The sequence below is a fragment of the Hemitrygon akajei genome, chromosome 31 (assembly GCF_048418815.1).
Source record: "Hemitrygon akajei chromosome 31, sHemAka1.3, whole genome shotgun sequence".
NCBI lineage: Eukaryota > Metazoa > Chordata > Chondrichthyes > Myliobatiformes > Dasyatidae > Hemitrygon > Hemitrygon akajei.
Genome location: NC_133154.1, coordinates 10,559,643 through 10,585,015, shown reverse-complemented (window position 1 = coordinate 10,585,015; position 25,373 = coordinate 10,559,643). Strand labels below are relative to the sequence as shown.

At 44.3% G+C, this 25,373-nt stretch overlaps 1 protein-coding gene across 1 annotated transcript in view; it reads left to right on the top strand.

Annotated features, from left to right (window-relative positions):
• The first annotated feature begins 624 nt into the window (after positions 1–624).
• Positions 625–25,373, top strand: part of LOC140719059 (GRB2-related adaptor protein 2-like) — a 93,108-nt gene continuing 68,359 nt past the window's right edge. Inside the window, exon 1 of the mRNA XM_073033434.1 lies at positions 625–1,315. Within this exon, the coding sequence (XP_072889535.1) occupies positions 1,238–1,315 (78 nt within the window). The 5' untranslated portion in view covers positions 625–1,237. The remainder of the gene's footprint in view (positions 1,316–25,373) is intronic.

Sequence of the window (25,373 nt, the reverse complement as noted above, 5' to 3'; positions counted from 1 at the left end):
GATGCTTTGCTGCTGCTTGTGCATGTGAGGGGGAGGGGTGTCTGTGGGTTCTAACGTTTGTCTGTCATTCATTCTTTGGGGTCAATCTTCTGTTTTGTGGCTGTCTGTGGAGAGTAAGAATGTCAGGTTGTATACATTCTCTGATATGCAATGGAACCATTGGCCAGTTGCAGAGGAAGTGCAGGTAGACAATAAGGTGCGAAGGTCATAACGAGGTGATGTGAGGAGTGCCTCACGGCCACTAGGGGGCAGTTCCACGCATACTCACCCATGGGTCAGGATCAGAGCTGGACTGATGTGTCGGTGCTGTGTCATTGCACTGTTCCACCACTACCCCTGTAATTTCATTCCAGGCCCATTCATCCTGACTGTATGTCCCTGGTTCTGAACCCTTCTATCAAAGTCGGCAGCCTCTTCTTCGTCCATTACCCTGCATAATTAGAGTTCCCTCCGTCAGATCCCCTTTGCAACCTCCTCTGGATCCAAGGACGCTGACCCCAGCTTCCCCAGTCCACCCACACACACGAGCTTGCAATCAGTGATACACCACAGTATGCATTGTCGCATGTGACAGGAAACAGAATGCACTGAAAACACAGCCTTCTACTACAAAGAAAACCGGCTTTGAGAAGGGACGCAGATTTCCGAGTATCAGTGCTCTTGACAGCGGACGGAAACTGTGCTGATTAACAAGGGACAGCCTGCCCTACTGTATATCCACTCTGCCTTGGCTGGGATTGTACATTAGAGGCTTGGAGGCTCGTGATTTGTGTTAAGTGGGGCCAGCGAACGTTGCTGTGACTTGTCCCCTGCGCTGACACTCAGCATTTCGATTGCGGTTTTCCTGAAACACAGGAAGATATCAAGCACAGTTTTCTTTCTCTCTGTATCATCTTTCGACGAATTGCAGCAGTCTTACTCTTTCAGTCTATACCCACTGTCTTGTGGTTTGGGAGCACTTAGGTATGCAAAGAAACCATCTGGAACCTTCGGCAGAGGCAAGATTGAGATCTTTTGAGTAGTTTCTTTTGCTGCCCCCCTTCTCTGTCCTTCCTCTACCCCCCCCCCCCCCAACCCACCCACACCACCACTTCCCCTCTGACCCTCTTGCTGTACTAATACACGTTACTAACCGCCCCTCCGGGAGCTGGTCTGTCAAAAGACCCTCCTCCTCGTTTAATGTTTGGAGCCTTTAGGTTTACTTGAGATCAGAGAGGCTCTTCCGAGGGTGTCTTGAATGGAGGCGATTGCCAAGTATGAGTTCAGCGGTGCCGGAGAAGACGAGCTGAGTTTCAGAAAGAACGACGTCCTTAAGGTAAGCCGGTCTTTACTCACGTTGGCACTATCCTGCCTAATGTTACGTAACTTTGTTGAAATCCAAAAAAAAAATCTTAATCTCCAACCTGAGGTAACATGACAGGAGACTGTAGAACAAGGGCTTTGGTAGATCTGCGAGTAACTCTGATCTACGTTAAGAAACTGTGTTTAGCCCGTAGGCTGTTGAAATATCATGAGCAACTATCTTGTGTTGAAAGCTCAAAGGATTTAAAGAGTATGTTTGAGTTAATGAATCTTTAACTGAATGACTTACAGTCAGCATCTACCATGATATATCTCCTACTCTAATATAATGACAGAAAAATTTTCACCATGTGAGAGGCAGACAATAGGACGGATGATCGAAGGCTTGGCCAGGGGACACTAGCCACAGAACAACTGTGGAAACAGGGTTTATACTTCAATTATCTTCCATTAAAACTGACAGATGCCACCTGACCTGCTATTTTTCTAACATTCGTTACTTTTTTTCTTACACTTTTATCACTGAGGTAGACTATAGGGAGGGAGGGAGAGAGAGAATGGGAGTTTTAAGGGTCGAATTCTAGAGTTTTGGGGCTCCAGTGTTTAAAAGTGGGGTGGGGGGGGGGAGTAGCACCAGCCAAAACTGGAGGACAAAGCCACACACACACACACAAAATGCTGGAGGAGCTCAGCAGGCCAGGCAGCATCTATGGAAAAGAGTAAACTGTCGACGTTCAGGCCGAAACCCGTCTTCAAGCTCCTGACCTGCAAATTTTCTCGTGTTTGGAAAATTGGAGGACAACTGGTTTTTAAGGCACCATTTTGGATAGGTACTCTATTTTGAGGTAGACTCTATCCAAAATGACTCTATTTTGGTTACGCACGCGGACGGGAGGTAAATGGAGACTATGGTCTGGATGCAGATAGATGGGACTAGGCAGACTAATAGTTCGGCATGGACTAGATGGGCCAAAGATCCTGTTTCTGTGCTAACACAAGAAAGTCTGCAGGTGCTGGAAATCCAAAACAACACATACAAAATGCTGGAGGAACTCAGCAGGTCAGGCAGCGTCTATGGAATAGAATAAACAGTTGACGTTTCAGGGCCGAGACCCTTCCTCAGCTTCTGTGCTGTAGCGTTCTTTGACTGTATGACTCTATTTCACTCCATTTCTTTCTTCTGGGGTGTAACTCAGATTCTGCATCAGAGAGCCCTGGGTTAAAGAGACTTAAAATTAACCTTGAGAGAACTTTTACTCCATGGTTCGTGCCGAGATCCCATTTATTAAGGACAGCTGAATGAGAGTTGGAACTGATCGCAACACCTTGCCGGTACTAGGCATGGGGAAGGTCAGGTGTGATCTATGTGAGACAGGAATATTTCACACACTTCTATTGTTCAGTTACTAGATAACTTCCCTTGAACTCTTTTATTTATTGTTATTTTATAATTGGGATTTATAACTAAGGGTTAATCTTCCTTCTCTTTGAAAATTGGAAGCAAAATATTGAATCATTTAGAACTAAGACATACAAATATTAAATTCAGGAAAAGCTCAGGCAACATCTATTAAAGAGAAACAGCCAGCAACTGTTTATCAGAACTGGTCGGATGTTTTGGAAAGTCCAAAAACATCGACTGTTTCTCTCCCGTAGACGCTGACTGACTTGTTGAGTTTTGCTGGCTTATTTTGCTTTTAGTTTAGATTTCCAGTAACTGCAGTTTCTGTTTAGTTTTTAAATTAATTCAAAACCGGGCCCAGTATGTAAGTGCAATTACGAAGAAAGCACGGCAGCGCCTCTACTTCCTTAGGAGTTTGCAAAGATCCGACGTGACATCTAAAACTTTGACTAACTTCTATGGATGCGTAGCAGAGAATATATTGACATCGCAGCCTGGAATGGAAACACTAATGCCCCGAAATGGAAATGGAAAATCCTACAAAAGGTAGTGGATGTGGCCCAGTCCATCCCAGGTAAAGCCCTCCCCACCGTTGAGCACAACCGCACGGAGCGTTGTCGTAGAAAAGCAACATCCATCATAGGGGACCCCACCACACTGGTCGTGCTCTCTTCTCACTGCTGCCATCGGGAAGAAGGGGCAGGAGCCTCGGGACTCGCATCACCAGGTTCAGGAACAGTTATTGCCCCTCAGCTATCAGGCTCTTGAACCAGAGGGGATAACTGCACTCAGCTTCACTTGTTCCATCACTGAAATGTTCCCACAACCTATGGACTCACTTTCAAGGACTTTTCATCTCCTTTCTTGATATTTATTGCTCAATCATTCATTTATATTATTATTTCAATCTTTTTACATTTCACAGCTTGTTGTCTTTTGCACAGTGCTTGAACACCCAAGTTGGTGCAGTCTTTCGTTGATTCTATTTTCGTTATTATTCTATTAAGTTTGCCCGCAAGAAAATGAATCTCAGGGTTGTATATGGCGACATACATATATACTTCAAAAATACATTTAACTTGAACTTTGAAAATGTTGGTTGGCCCAGTGGCACCCGTCTTTGTTCATCGGCGTCAGAAGCATTTCTGTGTGCCCTTGTTACTCTCTGTGTTATGTAGTTACAACTCCCTACCAGTCAGTTTCCCTTGTCTCCTCTCCACACTACCAGCCAGCCCCCTCGTCTGCTTCTCACATATACGAGGCTAACCAACGAACTGCAGCCTGAGCCCAAGCTCGCCCCCAAGTCAGAATCAGAATCACGGGAGACTCTGTGGGTGCTGGAAATCCGGAGCAACGTGTACGGAATGCTGGAAGAACTCAGTGGGTCTGACAGCACCTATGGATAAGAATAAAGGGTCAACCCTTCGAGCCGAGACCCTTCCTGATGAAAAGTCTTTGCCCGAAATGTCGAATCTTTATTCTCTTCCGCAGATGCCGTCCGAGAAGGTTTTACTGTCACTGATGCAAGTACGTTGTGAAATTTGCTGTTATGTAGCAGCAGTACTGTGCAAGACAAAAACATTACTATAGGTTACAAAAATTAAATAAATAGTGCAACAGAGGTATAGTGAGGTAGTGTTCATGCGTTCATACATAGATCGTTCAAAAAATCTGATGGCAGAGGGGAAGAAGCTTTCCCTAAGCGTTGAGTTTGGGTCTTCACACTTAATAACCCCGAGCACTTTGACTGTCACTGGCTTCTCATTAAGCAACAACCTTCCACTCACCCCTACCTCCAGCCCTACAATCCTCCAATATCTCTGCTTCCACTCACCTTACCTCTAGCCCTACAATCCTCCAATATCTCTGCTTCCACTCACCCTGCCTCCAGCCCTACAATCCTCCAATATCTCTGCTTCCACTCACCCTACCTCCAGCCCTACAATCCTCCAATATCTCTGCTTCCACTCACCCTACCTCTAGCCCTACAATCCTCCAAGATCTCTGCTTCCACTCACCCTACCTCTAGCCCTACAATCCTCCAAGATCTCTGCCGGCTCTGCAATCCTGCAAGTTTAGTCTCTCTGCATCTAGTGGCAGTACCCTAAAAGCTGCTCGGGGCCTGGAGTGCTTTGTGTTTCCCTCTCTCCTTTCCCTCTGTCACTTGTCCCAGTATCTTCTCACCTGGCTGAGTGCCTACATATGGTTCAACAATAACCTGTTGAGGAAAATGCGATGTTAGTGCAGGTTGTTCTCACTATCTGTACTGTACTTAAGATCCAACACCGTTACCTGAGTCTAATGTAGCTGGAATCTAAGTGATTAAATGGCTGCATTCCCAGTGGCACCTTTGGGTGGGGTGGGTGGAAGACCAACTCAAGGTCCACTGCCATCCTTCTCCCTCTTTGACCTGCGGCCCTGTGTGTCCCCCCGGTTACTGGATTCACTGCAGGTGATCTCAGGCAGCTTCTCTTGTGGCCTAAGTTCAAGGTGCGTCAACGAATGTCGGAGTTCTTTACACAGAGAGTGGTGGGTATGTGGGACGCCTTGTTAGGGGTGGTGGTCGAAGCTCATATATTAGGGGCATTTAAGAAACTCTTAGATAAGCACACTGAGAGAAAAATGGAGGGATATGTCGGAGGGAAAGGTTAGATTGATCTTCAAATAGGTTCAGGAACAGCTTCTTCCCCTCTGCCATCCAATTTCTGAAAGGACATTGAACCCATGAACATTACCTCACTACTTTTTTATTTCTATTTTTGTGCTACTTATTTAATCGAACCATATAATATATATATATATATATATATACACACACATATTTCACAGCTTTTTCCCCCTATTCGTATGCCTTGCATTGTACAGCTGCTGCAAAGACAACAAATTTCACAACAAATGCCGGTGATATTAAATCTGATTCTGAAAACCATCGGGACAACATCGTGGGCTGAAGGGCCTGTACTGTGCTGTAATGTTCTATGTTTTGTGCTCTATGAGTAAGTTAGGGTGTGGAGGTTTATTACTGAATTAAGCATCTGGCCATAGCTGTGAAACTGAAGTTGTTAAATTAAGATAACAATTTTAAAGATCCAATAAGATAAAGTTAGTCTCAGTAATGGTTGCCATGGATTGTCATAATAATCCACCCAGTTCATTACAGGGAGAGGAATCTGCTTCTCGATAGTACGGTGTCGATAGCATAGCAATATCATTGATCCTTAACTTTACTCTCAGTGGGACAGTCATGGGCACGTTGGATGGAATAAAAAAATCATTTGTGAGTCAGCAAAGTTCACATCCTATAAAAGAATAAAATAACTTTCCTCTTTCTTCTTTGATTTTTAATTACAGGTGAGACTTTGTACTGTTTGGTTTTGCCTTGATTTGGGCTAGTGTTCTTAGTAACAATAATCCAGATTTAAAGGACTGTTAGTCATGTTTGACGCCAGTCTTTAATCCTCTTTCTAGTCTCTTGCTTAATTCCACTCTCCCTACGCTGCCCCCTTCCTTTCTGGGCTGAAGCATCCTCCTATGTATATCGATGGACCATGGGCTATCTCTGCCGGCCGTGGTCCTGCTAGTACATTTTTAAGTAGATCCCTAGTGATCTGGGACAGGAGTATTGTATGGGGATGGGTGAACGGGGTTCCGAAGGAGCTCTCTGAGTTGTCGCCATGCAGATAAAATTCAAAGTCAAAGTCAAGTTTATTGTCATAGGCACAAGAACATGTCTGAACAGGTGCATGGATAAACTTGCAGGAACGTCAGAGCATCACAGAGATGGCATTCACAAGAAAAAAGTCATTAATTGAACATACATTATACACAAGTTTTACAAGAAAGAACACAATTAAAACAAAAAAAAAGAACCAAGTCCATTTAGTGCAGAGTGATCAAAGTGGTCATGGTGTTGTTAAGCTGTAGCGATAATGATTTTGGACAAATATACGGGAATCAGTGCAGCGACATCACGGCTCACCTTGTGGCAAGGGTACGTCAGCGTGATTGATTCTGTAATAGTCGTCGAACTATCCTGCAGTATGTTCAAAAAAGCGGACTCAGGGCCAGGGTGGGGATCACTATGCACTTGCAGTGTCTTCATCTGTGGTCATACAGTTACATCAGGAAGAGCTTAAGGACATTTGGGAACCTCAAGAGGATCTGAAGGATGTTTGAGGACCTCAGCAGGACACCAAGGACATTTGGGGACCTCAGGAAGATCTCAAGGACATTTAGGGACCTCAGGAAGATCTCAAGGACATTTGGGGACCTTAGGAAGATCTCATGGACATTTGGGGACCTCAAGGACATTTGAAGACCTCAAGAGGATCCTAAGGCCCTTTCACAGTTTATGCAGAGCTCTGACTAGATCCACGTGGAGCTAAGCATTGGATATTTCCCGTGCTTAGTGTGGAGAAGTTTAGAACCACAAGCCCATTCTCAGCCAATCCTAACCAGAGATGTAGGCAGGATTCTGTTGAAGACAAATTCACCAAATTCACCAACAACTATTGCTAACATGGCACTTTGCGGCCAAGCAAAACATCACAGGAGCTTTAGCTTCAAAGAGTGTGGATGTTATTATGAATGCCAGCATTTATTGTTCATCCCTTGCCCTAGGGAAGCAGTTAAGAGTCAAAAACATTAGTAGGTTAAACTAATTTGGGATTTAAAAAAAAGCTAATGTCAGCAAAACTGACCATGAAACTTCTCAATTACTGTATAAACATTAGATGGCAGAAAGAATCTTTATGTGTGCAGCAGAAATATAAGTTTTTTTATGTGGCTAGTGCAGAGTTCACAAGATCACAAGATCACAAGACAAAGGAGCAGAAGTATGCCATTCGGCCCATCGAGTCTGCTCTGCCGTGAGCTAAACTATTCTCCCATCTAGTTCCAATTTCTGGCTTTTCCCCCATATCCCTTGATACCCTGACTAATTAGATACCTATCAATCTCCTCCTTAAATACCCTCAGTGATCAGGCCTCCACAGCTGCATGTGGCAATGAATTCCGTAAATCCACGACCCTCTGGTTAAAAAAATTTCTCCTCAACTCTGTTTTAAATGGGTACCCTCTAATTCTAAGACTGTGGCCACTTGTCCTGAACTCACCCAACAAGGGAAACAGCCTTTCCACATCTACTCTGTCCAACCCTTTCAACATTCGAAATGTTTCTATTAAATCCCCTTTCATTCTTCTATACTCTAATGAATACAGTCCAAGAGCTGACAAACGCTCTTTCTAGGAATCATCCTCGTAAATCTTCTCTGATCTCTCTCCAACATCAGTACATCCCTTCTAAGATAGGGGGCCCAAAACGGCATGCAGTAGTTTGTGGGGTTGAAGATCTGGAGGAGATTGCAGGAGCAACACCATGAAGTGAATGGAAGACAAAATGCCGTGTTATAAATCTGAGCTCGGGTCGCACGTCAGGAGGCTAAAGGATTCACCATCTCTCGCGGTAATTTGTAGAGCCGGTGCTCGGGTGCCCGGAACAAATGGAAAACGTTGGAAGTGCTGCAGGTCAGTCAACATCTGTGGAAGGAGAAACAGTTCATGTTCCCTTCACCAAAACTGGGAAAGATTTGGTCCAACTAGTGATCCAACACCTCAAAGTTCAAAATCCAACAATTTAAGTTTAGTTCAATAGACATGGAAATAAGAAAATATGCAGCAGATGATCATGAAACTTGTGAATTGTGATTGAAAAGAAAGAGTTTATTCACTAATGTCCCTCAAGGACCCAGACGCTATTGTTTTCACTGGGTCTGGGCTCTGTGTGGTTCCTGACCATAGCAATAACTATCTCTTAACTGCCCTTTGAAATGGCTTTGCTAAACTCACAGCTCGAGGGAACTACAAAAAGAAGGTAAGCAAATATTCTATGAAATAATTTAAGAAATCCAAATTTCCTTCTGGTTTCTTTGACTTTGACTCCCGATCTTGATCCTTACTTTGGCCCTCTGATTCTCCCTTTTGCCCATTATACTGCTGGCATTCAGCACAGCAATTATGGTTCTCCATCTCTGGCGGTGTTCAGAGATTCCTTCATCTTGTCAGTAGCTTCCTCTCGGTTTTCACTACTGTCAGTCACGTAGGCCCTGGGTGGAGGCTCAGGAATACCGTCACACTCAGATGGAGAAGGATTCTCCATTGCTGTTTCCGTAACAGTGTTGTTTTACCAGTCGGGGTTGTTAGCCCTGAGCTGAACCCCCGAACCTGGAGGGCTGGTGTCAAAGAAGAGAAATTCTGCAGATGCTGGACATCCGAGCAACAAACCAGTCCTGCCGAAGGGTCTCAGCCCAAAACGTCGACTGTTTACTCGTTTCCATAGATGCTGCCTGGCCTGCTGAGTTTCTCCAGCATTTTGTGTGTGTTGGAGAACCAGTGGACCACTCTTCGTCTGGTCTCTACCCTGTAACCTGTTTGGCATGGGTAACCCCGCCAAAAGCCAAATCATGAAGCTGTGACTCCAGCCGAGATAGCTCTCAGGGTCATTGAGACAAGCAAGCCTCCAAACCGCGATAAGATTGTGGTCCTCCTGGAGACTGGCCTCCAACTTTGCTCTAACTTGGGGAAGGCCCTAACTTCTAGAGGGCAATGATATGGATTTGGAGGATCGATTCCCCATTGTCCATTAATTTTCACTGGAAATTTATGTAGGCTCAATCAAAGGGGTATCAAAAGCTCAATCAAAGGGGTATGTTTTAAAGAGATGCCAGAGAGGGATAAAGAATGATGAAACCAGGCCAAACTACCGCCGGTGGGATTAAAATAGTTAACCAAAAGGCCAGAAATGGAGGAGCGCAGAGTGCTTGTGGGATTGAAGAGCTGGAAGTGATCGCAGGATCATCATCATGAAAGGAATGGAACACAAAATTCTGCGTTTTAAATCTGAGCTCCTGTCATGTGGCTAAAGGATCTATCAAACTCTAGCGGTAATTTGTAGAGATGGTGCTTAGGTGCCCGGAACAAAACAGAAAATGCTAGAAATACTCAGTCGGTCAGTCAACATCTTTGGAAGGATAAAGAATTTGTGTTTCGATTTTCTTTTCCTGAACGGGGACTGAAAAACCAAAAAAATTTTGCAGATGCTGAAAATCTGAAATAAAATCAGAAAACATTGGGAACACTTAGTCACATCTGTGGAGAGAGAAGCAAGGTCAACACCTGTTCTAAGTTGGATGAACATTTGCCATTCAACTTGGAATGTTAACTTTGCTTCTTTCTCCTTAGATGCTGCCTGACTTGCTGAGTGTTTCCAGCATTTTTATGTTTTTATTTTACTCTTAATTAACTTTCATCTTTATATTCGTCTGAACAGTTCTTTTTAAATTTGTGTCTATGTTATGGTCGAATGACCCAGGACTGGGGTGTGAGTGTCACTTGTACCAAAAGGCATGGATGGGGGCTTAAATGAGGGCCATGTAATCCGGCAGCCTTAGGGCCGCAGCAAGGATGAGAAAGATCACAGGTACGAGCAAACAGAGGAACTGCACACCCACTGCCAGCGCCACAAGTTGAAAGCTTAATCGGTTTGTCACATCAGTGAGTCTGTGAGTATCTGAGAGCGGCTCGTTTCACAGCGCCAGAGACTCGTCACATGCTGCAACCGAGGAGGCAGAGATCTGAGGGCCAAACCGTTAGCTCTGGCAGAACTTTGCAGGTTGAAGAAACTCCCCCAAAACTTGAGGATGGAATTCGATATTGCAGGCTTTCACCAGGGCTCTGTATGGTCTCACCAGTGAATATAGAAGTGGCTTCCTCCCCACGCTCGAAGTCAATATTTGTTCCGCAAAGAACTGATCTTGATACAGTGCAGGTTGTGGGATCTTGCTGTGCACAAATGGCCACTGTATTTCCAACACAGCAAAACAAAATGCACTTTAAATGTTATAAAACGTTGGAGAAGCTGTAAGGGGTGCCCAATGTGCTAGAGAAGTCAAGTCATAATATTTCCTTTACTTTTGATAGAAGATGAGAAAAGATTAGGCATTCAAGGTTTGTAGTTTCTAGAGTTGGCACAGTAGTGTAGAGGTTAGAGGCACTGGCAAACTGGGTTCAATTCTCGCTGCTGCCTGTAAGGAGTTTGTATGTTCTCCCTGTGACCGCATGGGTTTCCTCTGGGTGCTCTGGTTTCCTCCCACAGTCAAAAGACATAGTCGTTGTAAATTGTCCTGTGGTTAGGCTAGGGTTAGATTAGCTGGTTGCTGGGTGGTGAGGATTGAAGGGACTATTTCAGGCTGTATCTCGATCAATCAATCAACAAATAAATAACTAACTAAACAGATAAACAGATAAATAAATAAATAGTTCAGGAGAATAGATAGTAATCGTATTGAAAATTATGACATTTTTAGAGGGAAGGGAGGATGTTTCTTCTGGGCTTGAACTGGGGCAACAAACAATCTGCTGGAGGAACTCAGCGGCTGAGAAGCGTCTGCGGGAGGATAGGAACTGTCGACAGTTCAGGTCAAAACCCTGCATCTGTTCTCAACTCGCAGGTCACTGCTGGAGGTTCCAGCCTCTGCAATCTCTTGTGTCTCCATGGAGTGGGGGGGGGGGTCTCATACTCAGGTGGCACGATGGTATTACAGCTCGGGGATCTAACCACACCTCCCGTGAGGAGCTTCTTGCTGTAACTTGATAGGTTAATTAGCCGCTGTAAATTGCCCCAGTTTATAGGCAGGTAGTAGATTTTTATCTATCTATCTATCTACTTATCTATCTATCTATCTATCTACTTATTTATCTATCTATCTACTATGTATCCATCTATCTATCCATCTATCCACCTATCTATTTATCTATTTATTTACTTATCCATCTACCCATCTATCCATCTATTTATCATCCATCCATCCATCTATCTATCTATCTATCCATCAATCTATTTACCTATCTATCTATCCATCCATCTATGCATCTATCTGTCTATCTATCTATCTATCTATCTATCTATCTATCTATCTATCTATCTATCTATCTATCTATTTATCTATATCTATCTATTTACCTGTCTGTCTATCTATCTATCTATCTATTTATCTATGTCTATCTATCTATCTATTTATCTGTCTGTCTGTCTATCTATCTATCTATCTATCTATCTATCTATCTATCTATCTATCTGTCTATCTGTCTATCTATCTGTCTATCTATCTATCTGTCTATTTATCTGTCTATCTATCTATCTATCTATCTATCTATCTGTCTATCTATCTATCTATCTATTTATCTATCTATCTATTTATCTGTCTATCTATTTATCTATCTATTTATCTGCCTATCTATCTATCTATCTATCTATTTATCTGTCTATCTATCTATATATTTATCTATCTATCTGTCTATCTATCTATCTATCTATCTATCTATCTATCTATCTGTCTATTTATCTGTCTGTCTATCTATTTAGAAATACAGTGTGGAACAGGCCCTCACTGCTCAGTAGCCCACCTATTTAATACAAGTCTAATCACTCGGTGGAAAGCCACACTTGCTCGGAGAGGTCATACAAACCCCTTACAAAGTGGCGCCAGAATTGAACTCCAAACTCCGGTGCCCCGAGCTGTAATACCGTTGTGCTAATCACTACGCTACCGTGACACCCACTTTGAGGGGAGCGTGGGACAAAAAAATACAGCATTGACGTGCATAGACGTTGGATGGTTGGCACGCAAACAGTGTGGTGAAAGGGACTGTTCCCTTCTTGTGTAATTCTGGCATTAAGGGGTAAGGCCTTTTCGCACTGAGATAAGAAGAAATTTCTTCAGATAGACAGGGGTGAATCTTTGGCGTTCTTTACCAAGCAGGGCTACGGAGGTTAAATTAGTCACCTGGTTCAAAACAGAGGTGGGGGGGGGGTATGGTTTATGGGCATTAAGGGATGGAGGGATATGAAGATAGTGCAGAGGTTTAGTACCAAGGAAGAAGTTAGCAAAGGTGCTGATAAACAGTGGAGCAGATTCCAAGGGCTAACTCCTACAGCTTACTGGTAAATCATAAGGCAAGAGATTTGACTAAAAACGTTACTTATAACATCTTTTATGAAGAAAATTGTGGTGAGCTATTGCCGTAGACAGTGAGGAGGCAGACGGAGGAGAGGCTGGTTTGGGGGATTAGCCAGGCTGGGACATTGTGAGGCGCAACGTGTTCGAGCTGCAGACGCAGACTGAGTTCATATTCAGAGATGGAGTGAGTGATTAGGAGAGGAGTCGATGCGGAACAGTTTCAGTTCCTGTCTGCCTAACCTGGGCGCAAGACTGGATCGCTCCAGGCGCTGAGCTGATTTGGTGAGATCGAGAATGGCTGCGGGCAGGGTAGCCCGAGCATACTGGGGTGCCTGGATCCAGGTCCTGGAACGTGGCACTCTCCAGTGCTTGGACGATTCAAACAACAGCTCAGATAGATTGGAAGCCCGAGGGCCGGGCTGATTTTGCTCACTCTCCAGCAAATGTTCATTCCTTTCTCCATGGCATCAAGGCTGTGAACTGATCCGGCTGATGCGTTTCTGCCCCACTGGTGAGAAGACTGGAGGCTGAGGCTTGGTTTGGGCCTATTCTGGGAGCAGATCTGGGCTCAGTCTGGTTCGGAATGCTGTTGGGGGGAGGGTGTGTGTGTGTGTGTGTGTGTGTGTGTGTGTGTGTGTGTGTGTGTGTGTGTGTGTGTGTGTGTGTGTGTGTGTGTGTGTGTGTGTGTGTGTGTGTGTGTGTGTGTGTGTGTGTGTGTGTGTGTGTGTGTGTTTTTCTCTCTTTCTCTGTGCTGTAGTTTTTGGTCTTTTTTTTCATTGGGTTACTCGAGCTTCTTGCTTTGTGGCTGCCTGTAAGCAGACAAATTTCAAGGTGTATAATTTATACATTCTTTGATAATAAATGTGCTTTGAATCTTTGGATCTTGAATCCTAAACCTTATACAAGAACTTGACAAATTAAAATCCCACAAATGGGCAAGGTCTTCCTTGCCTGTAAAACCAACAACACCAGATACCAAAGTCTACATTCGGAGACTAGCTGGAACCGGGGACTGGATTCATTTGCACTCTCATGGGTGTGGCTAATTCAAACCTCTGAGAAGACCCCTCTCTCAGTTTGTGTCCAGTTAGGTGAGCGCCTCCAGTCCACTACAGCATCACACACAAAATGCTGGAGGAACTCAGCAGGTCAGGTAGCATCTATTGGAGGGGAATAAACAGTCAATGCTTTGGGCCAAGACCCCTCATTAGGAGTGGATGTGGTTTGGAAACGTGTTGGGGGGAGTTGGGATGTGGGGGCTTAGAATCATAGAGCTACTCATCATAGAAACTTTGGCCCAACTTACCGGGGCAAACAAATTGTCTACAGGAGCTAGCTCCATTTGCCTCCTTATGCGGAGTTTTGACCCAAAATGTCAACAAATCCCCCCCCCACACCACCTGCTGAGTTCAAAGTATGTTTATTATCTATGTATGTATACTGTGTACAACCTTGAGATTCAGCTCCTTACAGGCAGCCATGAAACAAAAAGCCCTCATTGAACCCATTTTAAAGAAAGACCATCAAAAAGTCAGTGTGCAGAGAGAGAGAAAAAACAAAGTGAGCAAATAATAAAAGCAAGCAAATAACATTCAGAACTGCAGTTCAGGGAAGTTGGCCCACAGACGCGATCTGATAGCTTGTGGGTTGGTGGTCGCAGCCTCAGTTCAGCGCAGAGGCGAGCAAACCTCGCACAGTAGCGGACTGAACCGGCCTGTCCCTGGCCTCCGGCCGCAACACGCTGACCTTTTCCATCCGAACCAGCACTTAAATTGTCCAAATCTTGGGTCGTTCCTCATTCTCAGGCCAGCCCCGATCTGACCCATACCCGACCATTCCGATTGGACAGTTCCTTCGATAGACTTTTTGCTGCCCCAGTTGCCTCCCATAGATGAATAAATCTTCTCTATTCAAAGAAAATTCTGAAAAATAAAACAGTATTTAGCATTGCATTAAGACTAAATAATCAAAGTGGGGGGGTGTGTGGCATTCGAAGTAACTCACAGAGAATGCTGGAGTAACTCAACAGGTCAGGCAACATCGACACACTTCTTTGGAACCCAACCTGAGGGGAAAAAGCCTGCTCGCATTCACCCTGCCTATACCCCTCATAATTTTATATACCTCTACAAGATCTCCCCTCATTCTCTTGCTCTGTAGAAGCCCATTGTCATCAGTTTCAGGCCTGTTGTAACACTGCACTCAGTCCAACGCTGAGTGGGAATTTGCTGCCCGTTTCATTCAACCCTTGAGCACCCAGTCTGTGAGAATTTCTGCCTCCGTCATCCATATGTTTCCTCCCTCTGTAAAATATCAGGGAACGCGGCTAAAAGAACCGCTCCACAGTTTCATTACTTTGTTGGTCATGTTTGACTTCCATTTGCCCTCAGTACTAGTTTTACTGCCTGTTTTCAACTGGCTGCCTAGCCAGTTATGATAACTCCAGCACCATCTGAAATTTGTGAAGTTGATGCTAAACTGTACGCACAAGAGATTCTGCCGGTGCTGGAAATCCAGAGTAACACATGCAAAATGCAGGAGGAACTCAGCAGGTCAGGCAGCATCTAAGGCGAGGAATAAACAGCCAACGTTTCCTCATTTAGTGAGGGGTGACCTCATTGAAACCTATCGAATGTTGAAAGGCTTCGAAAGAGTGGATATGGAGAGAATGTATCCTATGGTGGGAGAGTCTAAGACCAGAGGACATAGCCTCAGAATAGAGGGGCGTCCTTTTAGAATGGAAATAAGGAGGAATTTCTATAGCCAGAGAGCGGTGAATCTAGAATTCGTTGCCACGGGTGGCTGTGGAGGCCAAGTCATTGGGTATATTTTAGGCAGAGGTTGATAGGTATCTGATAAATCGGAGCCATGAAAGGATACAGGAAGCAGACAGGAGATTGGGACTGAGATGGAAAATGGATCAGCCATGATGAAATGGGGGATCAGACTCGATGGGCCAAATGGCCTAATTCTGCTCCTATATCTTATGGTCTTATGGTCCCAGACTGAGAACCTTCATCAGAACTAATGATCTATTGAAGATTCTCAGGCTGAAATGTTGACTGTTTATTCCTCTCCATAGATGCTGCCTGACCTGCTGAGTTCCTCCAGCATTTTGTGACTGAACTGTACACGCTGTCAGATGTGATAGTGGATGGGAGATACAGTGTGACAGAGCTTGCATCATGATGATCTGACAGCTCCATCTGAAGATGTTGCTGATTTTCTAGTTTTGAGCAACTTTCTTTTAAATGGCAAGATCTTGTTAGTAATGTCAAAAAAGAATGAGCTGGCTAGAGATGTCAGTTGTGAACTGAAAGCTCTTGGTGGCTTTGACAGTTCTACATTACTGACATTCACATCCCCCCCGCTTTGTCAATATAGAAATGCCTATTGATGAAGTATCTTTGCAGAGTAACATGACTGTGCAAACCATGAGGCGGGAGAGTCCCAAGTGAGACCCAGACTGCGCTACCTTAGCCCACATGAAGAACTTTGGCCTCCCTTTTCATAGACCCGGCACGGCCCAATGCACTTTTCAATCTTTAAGTTGTCCAAATCTTGGGTCGTTCCTCACTCTCAGGCCAGCCAGCCCCGATTCGACCCATACCACGAATCTACAAATTTGTAGATTTAGAAAGAAGCAGCAGCCAATTTGTGCACAGAAAGATCCCATGAGCTTTTTTCCCCCCCAGAAGCATAGAAAAATAGCGGGAAATGTTTGTTCAACCCTGTTCAGTACGAAGCTGATCGTCTATTTCAATACCATCTTCCTGATTGCTCCCACTCCGCTTGGTGCCTTTTGAGCTTCTAAATCTATCTTCTTAAGTGGAATCATTGACTTTGTCTCCATGGCCTTCTGTGGTAGACAGTCCACAGCTTCACCACGCACAGTTTTCTCCTCAGCTCAGTCCTAACTACTATCCCCTGTATCCTGAGACTGTGTCTCCATTTCTGTGATAACATTCAAACAACTAAGACAAGATTTTCTTTCACTTTAACCACTTTACTTTCTCCCTTCACATTTAGCACACTAGGCAGCCATTTCCTTACCCAGCATTCGCCCTGACCACCCTTGTGTGCATGCCCTTAACAGGGAAAGTGGACATCCCAACTAAACGCTTACATTGCCCAACTGAACAGAACTCTACGCTCTGGTTTCACACTCAGCCAGGGAAAACATCTTCCCTGCATCCATTTTGTCAGACCCTATCCAACTTTTAAACATCTCAATGAGCTCTCTCATTCTTCTAAACTCCAGTGAATGCAGGTCTTGATAACCCAATCTCCCCTCACACGCCAGTGTTGTCATCTCATGGGTCAGTCTGGTGAACCTTTGTTGCACTGTTCTGTGGCAAGCATGTCTTTTCTTATGTGAGAAGAACTTTGTATCATAGTCTAGGTGTCAATGCATTAAGGACTTGTATAACTGCCCCTGTACTCAAAACATCTTGCAACTAAAGCCAATATACCATTTGCCTTCTTAACTTTTGGTTGCACATGTAAGTTTACAGGCATAAAAGGAGACCCATTTAAGTTTGTACGTCAATGTTTCTTGATCTATTTGAATAATACTCTACTTCCTTACTATAGTGTATAATTACACATTTATCCACATTAAACTGCATCTGCCATGTATTTGCCCATTTGCTCAGGTTGTCTAAATTGCCCTGAAGTTTCTGCTTAAAGCTCAAAGGTCAAAATAAATTTATTATCAAAATACCTATAATATCACCATATACTACCTTGAGATTCGTTCACGGTAAAACAAATAGAATCAATGAAAAACTCCGCACAAAGACTGACAAACAACCAAAGTGCAAAAGAAGACAAATGTGCAAATAAATAATGATAAATGATAAATAAATAGCTGGATAATAAACCAGTGTAATGCTCACATGATCAGCTGGTGTATGTCTAGGGAAAAATTTGTCCACCCGCCAAATCGCGCCTCCCGTATACATGGATGCTGTGAAATGCACACTAATACAAACTCGCACACACAATATCAAACCGCACACCATGTACGTTTACAGAATACACTTTATAAATCTTCCTAGAATTAAGTGATTAATAGCGATACAATATATATATATATGAAAGAAAAGAAAGGAAAGAAAAGGCGCCAGAACTTATCAGGGTTCAGTCAATTAGTGCACAATCGTTGGAGCTCAACAATTGAAGTCTTTGGTCCACTATTTGATCTTCTCCGACCTCCACGACCTGCCGCCTGGGACCAACCTCGGTGGTCGACCAGAGCGCATCCAGCACCGTCCGCCTTCCTCGCAATCTCCTCTCCAGCTCCCAAAAATCCGTGAAACCACAGCTCACAGACCCACAAGAAAAAATAACATCCATCCCAATTGGTTAACAAAGGAATACAATTCTCGTTATCGGTAATTATAACCCAAATAAGCTGCACTCTGTCACCAGATACCATAACAAAGAAGCATTCTTACTTTTAACTTAACAAAGAAGCTATTTTGATTAACACACCCAGTAACATAAAGAAGAACCCCCTTACACAAGTAAACAAGTCAATAAATAATACCGAGAACACGAGCTATAGAATTCTTGAAAGTGGGTTCATAAATTGTAGAATCAGTTCAGATCTGAGATAAGATTCCAGATTCAAAATTCGAGATTTAAGATTGTTTAACGTCATTTCCAGTACACAAGTGTTCAAATTTCAAATTTGAAATTTCAATTTCGATAAGTTTATTACCGAAGTACATATACGTCACCATATACAACCCTGAGATTTGTTTACTTGCAGGCATACTTAATGAATCATTTACAGAACAATATCCATAATAGAATTAATGGAAGACCACGCCAATTTTGGCATTCAGCCAGTGTGCAAAAGACAACAAACTGTGCAAATATAAAAAGAATGAATTAATAATAAATAAGCAAAAAATATTGAGAACAAGAGATGAAGAGTCCTTGAAAGTGAGTCCATAGGTTGTGGGAACATTTCAATAATGAAACAAGTGAAGCTATCCCCTTTGGTTCAGGTGTAAAGGAGAAGGTGAAGCTATCCACTCTGTACGTAAATAATTTAATGTCATTAGCAACTTACATCAATTCCCATGTCCAGAGCATTGATGAATATTATATCCCAAATATTGGTTCCTTCAGCATCTCCCTGATCACTGTCTGGAAAAAATCCATTCATTCTTGTCTGGCAACCAAGCCTTAACTGTTATTATGAATATTGTGGATACTAGTCTGGGGAAAGGTCACCTGTGTCCTGAAACAGTACAGACACTCCAATAGCTGAGAATTGATTGGGAACATTTCTGCTCAGGCGGAACTTCTTCACAAAGAGAGGAGCGAGAATGCGAAGCTTGCTCTGCCGAGATGAATTTAAGGGAAGCTGAGGGGGGAAGGAATCGAGCGACATGGTGTTGGGGGGTGGGGGGGGCAGATGAGGAGAGAGCAGAGAGGCCTGTTTCTGAGACATCAGTTCCCTACGAGACAGGGCTGAGAGGAGCAGACTGATAGGGCATACTCATGAGGAATTGGCTGACACAATCCGTGCGAGGGGTTAAACCAGTAATCGAACATAGAACATTACAGCACAGTACAGGCCCTTCAGCCCATCTTGTTACACCGACCCTTTATTAAGATCAATCTAACTCTTCCCTCCGACATAGTCCTCCACTTTTCTATCATCCATGGTCCTATCTAAGAGTTTCTTAAATGCCCCGAATGTATCTGCCTCTACCACCACCCCTGGCAGGGCATTCTGCACACCCACCACTCTCTGTGTAAAAACTTACCTCGGACATCCCCCTTATGCCTTCAAGTCCAAGTTTATTATCTTCTAACAGTACATACGTACAACCAAATGAAACAACGTTCCTCCGGACCACAGTATACCCGCAAAACACATATCACACACAGCACACGAAACAAAATATTACCACAACTAAGTTAATAAAATACAGTTCAAAATGCAGCGCCTCAGATAAGTAATAATGGGGTGGCACAGTAGTGTAGTGGTTAGCATGATGCTTTACAGTACTGTTGAACCAGGTTCAATTCCCGCCACTGCCTGTAAAGAGTCTGTAAGTTCTCCCTGTGATCGCGTGGGTTTCCTCCCACAGTCCAAAGATACACCTATTGGTAGGTTAATTGGTCATTGTAAATTGTCCTGTGATTAGGCCAGGGTTAAATCAGGGGATTGCTGGGTGATGAGGGTTGAAGGGCCGGAAGGCTCTATTCTGTGCAGCATCTCAGTAAACAAATAAATACGTTGATATAATAAATAATGTAAGTAATAAATATGAATATATTTATGTATACTGTACAAATTATATGTGTAAGGCAAAAAGAAGGCAAAATAAAAGTGAGGTCGTGTTCACGGGTTTGATGTCCGTTCTGAAATCTAATGGTGGATGGGGAAAAGCTGTTCCTCAGGGACTGAGTGTCTGTCTTCAGGCTCCTGAAGCTCCTCGCTGATGGTAGCAACGAGAAAAGGACATGTCCTGGGTGTTGTTTTTTTTTTGAGACACGGCCTTTTGAAGGTGTCCTTGGTGGTTGAGGAGGTTGGTGCCCACGACGAACCTTGTATGTCAACGGTTGTGTCACTTCCTTACAGACGCGGCACGCTTCTCATGTGGTCTGCCCAGTGTGGAACTCATCGGCGCAATGAAAGCTGACGACTATGCCTTGCCCTTTTACTGCAAAATTAGATGTGTTCTAGCACTGTACAGGCAGGTTGCTGCTCGGTGATTTGCTCCTCGGAGGGAGGCAGGGTGACCAAAAGGAGTGTTTCCGGAACAAAAGCAACAGTAGGCCATTCAGCCCCTCGTAGCTGCACTGCCCCTCAACGAGATCCTGCTGCTTATTTACCTTTGCACTCTTTTATACAATAACCCCATATCCCTGAAGTTCCTAAATACTGAAAAGCCTATCACTCTCAGTTTGGGCTGAGCCTTCTTGGATGGAAAATTCCTCAGACAAGTTACCCATTAGATCAGGGTTTCCCAACTGCTTTTATGCCATGTACCCCCTTATCGTTAACCGAGAGTTCCATGGACCCCTGCACTAGATGAAGCAACCCTTCCCTTATCTCTGTCTTCCATACTCTGAGGCATAAGAGACTGCAAACTTTGGAATCTGGAGCAACAAATAATCCCCTGGAGGATCTCAGTGGGTTGAACAGTATCTGTCAGAGGATAGGAATTGCCAGCATTTTGGACGGAAGCCCATATTTTGTACCTTAAGGTTCACGATCCATGGCTTGAGCCTTTTCCTCATTGGCCCATTCAGCAAAGTCATAAACTGCGCGTTTCCCCCTGTTAATTTCCATGAGAATTGTGTGCACTGATATAGAAAATTCACAAAGAAGTTGCCGGGACTTGAGGAACCGTGTTATAGGGAAAGGTTGAATAGATTAGGACTTTATTCCCTGGAGCGCAGGGAGAATGAGGGGAGATTTGATCGAGGTATGCAAAATTATGAGGGGTATAGACAGGGTGAATGCGAGCATTCTTGGGTGAGAATAGAACTAGAGGTCATTGGTTGAAGGTGAAAGGTGAAATATTTAAAGGGAACCTGAGGGGGATCTACTGACTGTGTCATCGCCTGGTACGGGAACTGTACTACCCTCAATTGCAGGGCACTGCAGAGGGTGGTGTGGACAGCCGGGCACATCTGTAGATTAGAACTCTCCTCTTTTCAGGACATTTACAGCAGCAGATGCTGAAAAAGGGCCCGGAGGATCATTAATGACTCGAGCTACCCCAGGCACAAACTGTTTCAGCTGCTACTGTCTGGCAAACGGTACTGGCCGGCAGCGCTAAGGCCAGGACCAACAGGCTCCGGGACGGCTCCTTTCACCAGGCCATCAGATACACGTTGATCTGTACATCGTATCTGAACGTACGTACACGTATGCGAAACAATTATGTATGCAATCTCAGTGTATGGGCAATATCCCCCCGCACCTCCCTTCCTTATTTCTGGTACATTGCGACGGAGATACGACAGCAAGATTTTCACTCCCTTGGATGTAAGAATTTTAAAAATAAATAAATAACTTCTTCGCTCAGAGGGTGGTTGATTGTGGAATGAGCTGCCAGAGGAAGTGGTGGATGTGGGCAACGTTTAAGGGAAATATGGACAAGTGCACGGCGGAAGATGGGTATAGGTGGCTATGGTCCAGGTATAGATCCATAGGACAAAGCAGAATAATACTTCAGCATAGATTAGATGGGCCGAAGGGCCTGTATCTGTTCTGTGGTGCTCTATAACTCTAAGGAGAAGGAGAGAGAGAGAGGGGCAGGGAGATGTAGGAGGAAAATTTCAGAGCTTTTAGGCCCTGCACATGAAAGGCCTCCTGTGGAAAGGACCATCAAGGAGGGTCACAGAGACCTCAGAGATTAGGGAGATAGGGAGAGGCAAAATCATGAAGAGTTTAGAAAACGAGGCTGAAATTAACACTCTAGAGATGACCACGTCTATCCTAGGCCCAGCGTGTGGTTACAATTACAAAGAGGACACAACAGTGCTTCTATTTCATGAGGAGTTTGAGGAGATTTGATATGTCACCAACGACTCCAGCAAATTTCCAGAGATGGGCCATGGACAGCATCCTGACTGGCTATATCACCGCTTGGTATGGAGGCTCCAGTGCAAGGAATCTGAAAAAGTTACACGAGGGGTGTTCATCGGGGGCTCTAGCCTTCCCACCATCCAGGACATCTTCAAAGTCGATGCCCCAGGAAACCTGCATCTAGCATTCAGGACACACCCACTACTCAGGAGATGCCCCCTTCTCTTTACCACCATGAGGAAGGAGGAATGGGAACACGAAGCTTTTTAGGAAGGGATTCTTCCCCTCTGACGTGAGGTTTCTGAATGGTCACTGAACCCATGGACACTGGCAGTGATAGTTAATCTGATCCAGATTCTGAGAGAGGTCAGTGAGCACTGGGTGCTAAGTGACGGGAACTGGAATAAAATACAGATGGCGGTACATCTGTCAGGGGCGCTCAGCACTCTCAGTGGCAGATCTGGGGGAGGGGTGCCACACTATCAAAGGGACAGTACTGAGGGAGTATCACACTGTCAGAGGTACAGTACTGAGGGAGTGCCACACTGTCAGAGGGACAGTACTGAGGGAGTGTCTCACTGTCAGAGGGATAGTACTGAGGGAGTGCAGCACTGTTTGTTCTGCTATCATACAGATGTGACATAGAATTAAAGCCCTAACCAACACACATACACAAAATGCCAGAGGAACTCAGCAAGTCAGGCAGCGTCCGTGGGAAATTTAAAAAATATTCAATGTTTCGGGCCGAAACCCTTTTTCGGCCATAGAAAGGAACGGGGAAAACACTGAAATTAAAATGTGGGGGGAGGCGGAGATAGAATCTATCTCGAAGGTGATAGGCGAAGCCAGGTGTGTGGGAAGGAATCTGATAGGAGAGGAGCGTGGAACATAGGAGAAAGGGAAGGAGGAGGGGCTCCAGGGGGAGAAGATAGACATCTGAGAAGAGTTAAGAGGTCAGAGTAAGGAATAGATGAAGAGGGGAAGGGAAGGGAATTTTTTTCAACTGGAAGGAGAAATCGATACTCATGAGCCTGCTAAACTAAAACCCTAATTACTAGTTCCTTGGAATGAAAGCCCTGCCTGTTTTCTCAGGCAATATGAGGTTTTTTTTCTGTTTTAGCACTAAACTTTTAATCTCCATTCTAGCACTCACAAAGCGCCACATCTGCAAGACGTGGAGCTTATTTTAGTGTGCACGAGTGCTTCGTCTGAAACGTACTCAGCGCTGGGATTGGGAAGAACTGTGGTCAACCACAACAGCCTGGCAACATCTGTGACTTGACAAATCCACTCAGCTCGAGCTGCACTTTCACTCACTGTGGTAAATTATTCCTGGAATTTGCTTTCTTTTTGTGACCCTCCAGCATCTGGGAATTTTGTCAGAATGAATTTTGTCAACAGCCTGGTGGCCAGCTCTCCTTCCTACCCTTAATTAAAATTAGCTTATATACATCTCTTCCTATCTTGACCCTCTCTGAAGGATGGGGGGAGGGGATTGGGTCATAGACCCAAATCTTTGACTTTCCCTCTCCACAGATCCTTCCTGACCTGCTGAGTCGACCCCATCACTTTCCGTTTTTGTTTCGGATTTTCAGCATCTGCGGTTTGGTTTGAACTTCAAGCTGTCAATTGACGAATATTCTCTCAGGCTGCCAGAAGATAACTCCCTGCATCATATTCTAGCGCTTCTTCACCCCACAGGAACATCTGGGGCGACTCAGAACAGAGACGCGATCTCAGAATTTGCGTCAGCGCTTCCAGAAAAGAGCTTAGGAAATGTGAGGCCCTCCATTGGGCATCCCCGACCATGGACGTTGTGTCCTGGCTGTCTACGTGATACACAAGCCAAGGCAGTACGATATGGAGAGCACGTGGGAGACTCCCCTCTCCACACAGCTGATGAATCCAAAGGAACGGCAGAGACCGTTACAGTTTGGCACCAGTCAGCATTGAGCTCAACATAGGGCTGCCTTAAGGCCTTCAGCTCTGGATTTTTTCCCTTGGGGTTTACTGCCGAGGGCTTCCCCGTGAGTGGGGATAGCTGCAAGTCAGTGGAGGTGTAATGAGCACTCCAGGCCTGTGGGGGTGCTGGAGAGTGTTGGGCTCTGAGGTTTTTAAAAGCACCCTAATTGGTTAATTGTTGTTTAATGAGAGTCACTAATCATTTAAAGTTCCTTGTGTTTTTTTTTTCCCTGAGCGACTTGCTCTTTGTAATGGAGTCTCCTGATGCTTTCTGTTGTTAAGTTTATCTTGATAGACTCGGGGATTCTGTGTCACTTGTACTATGTAAGTGGATGCCCTATTGGAGCTACTTGCGGGGTCCTAGATTTGAGAATGTTATGTCTTACGGTGTCACTTGGCTGAGCTACTGATATTCTATTGGAATTATTATGAATAAATTCCGGTCACCATCTCCGCCCTTGGGTTCCGATGTCGCCAGTGCATATCGAAACAGGAGGTATAAGATCGGAGTTTTCATTCTCCTAGATGAGCCGCCAACCATGGCTGATGAGAAGCTACTGGTTTTAAGATGCCAGTAACCTGCCTCTGCCCCCTTCTCCTGTCAGTAGAAACGGTTCTGCCAGGTCTAGTAGCTAAGCCATAGGTGAAGGCCAGGAGCTGGACTTGGTTGTCAGAGGCTATTTGAGACACACACCATTGGGAGCATTAAATCAGTAGTGGGAGCTTGTCCACGTTACCTCACCCAACTATAACTACCTTAACCCTTACATACTGTTCGGGTCAAATTTGACCCGTTTTGACATTTCACAGCAGTAAAAACACCCTAAATGCCATTTTTTTAGCTGAAATTTGATGACTTTTCCTAAAATGACCCAAAATGTGCAAAAATGAAAATATTTAAAAATTTTATACTTTTGTACAGGTGCTACAAATTTTTGTACATTGAGGCTGTTCCGGGTCAAATTTGACCCGTATCCATTAAAATGGATTTTAGGTCTCTGAAACATTAATTAAGGATTAATCACCCATTTATTAATGTTAGATAGGCTATTTATACATTATAAATAGATCTGTGGTTCAGAATTTGGTATAGACACTTGTTATGAGGGGATTCTTGGGCCGGGTC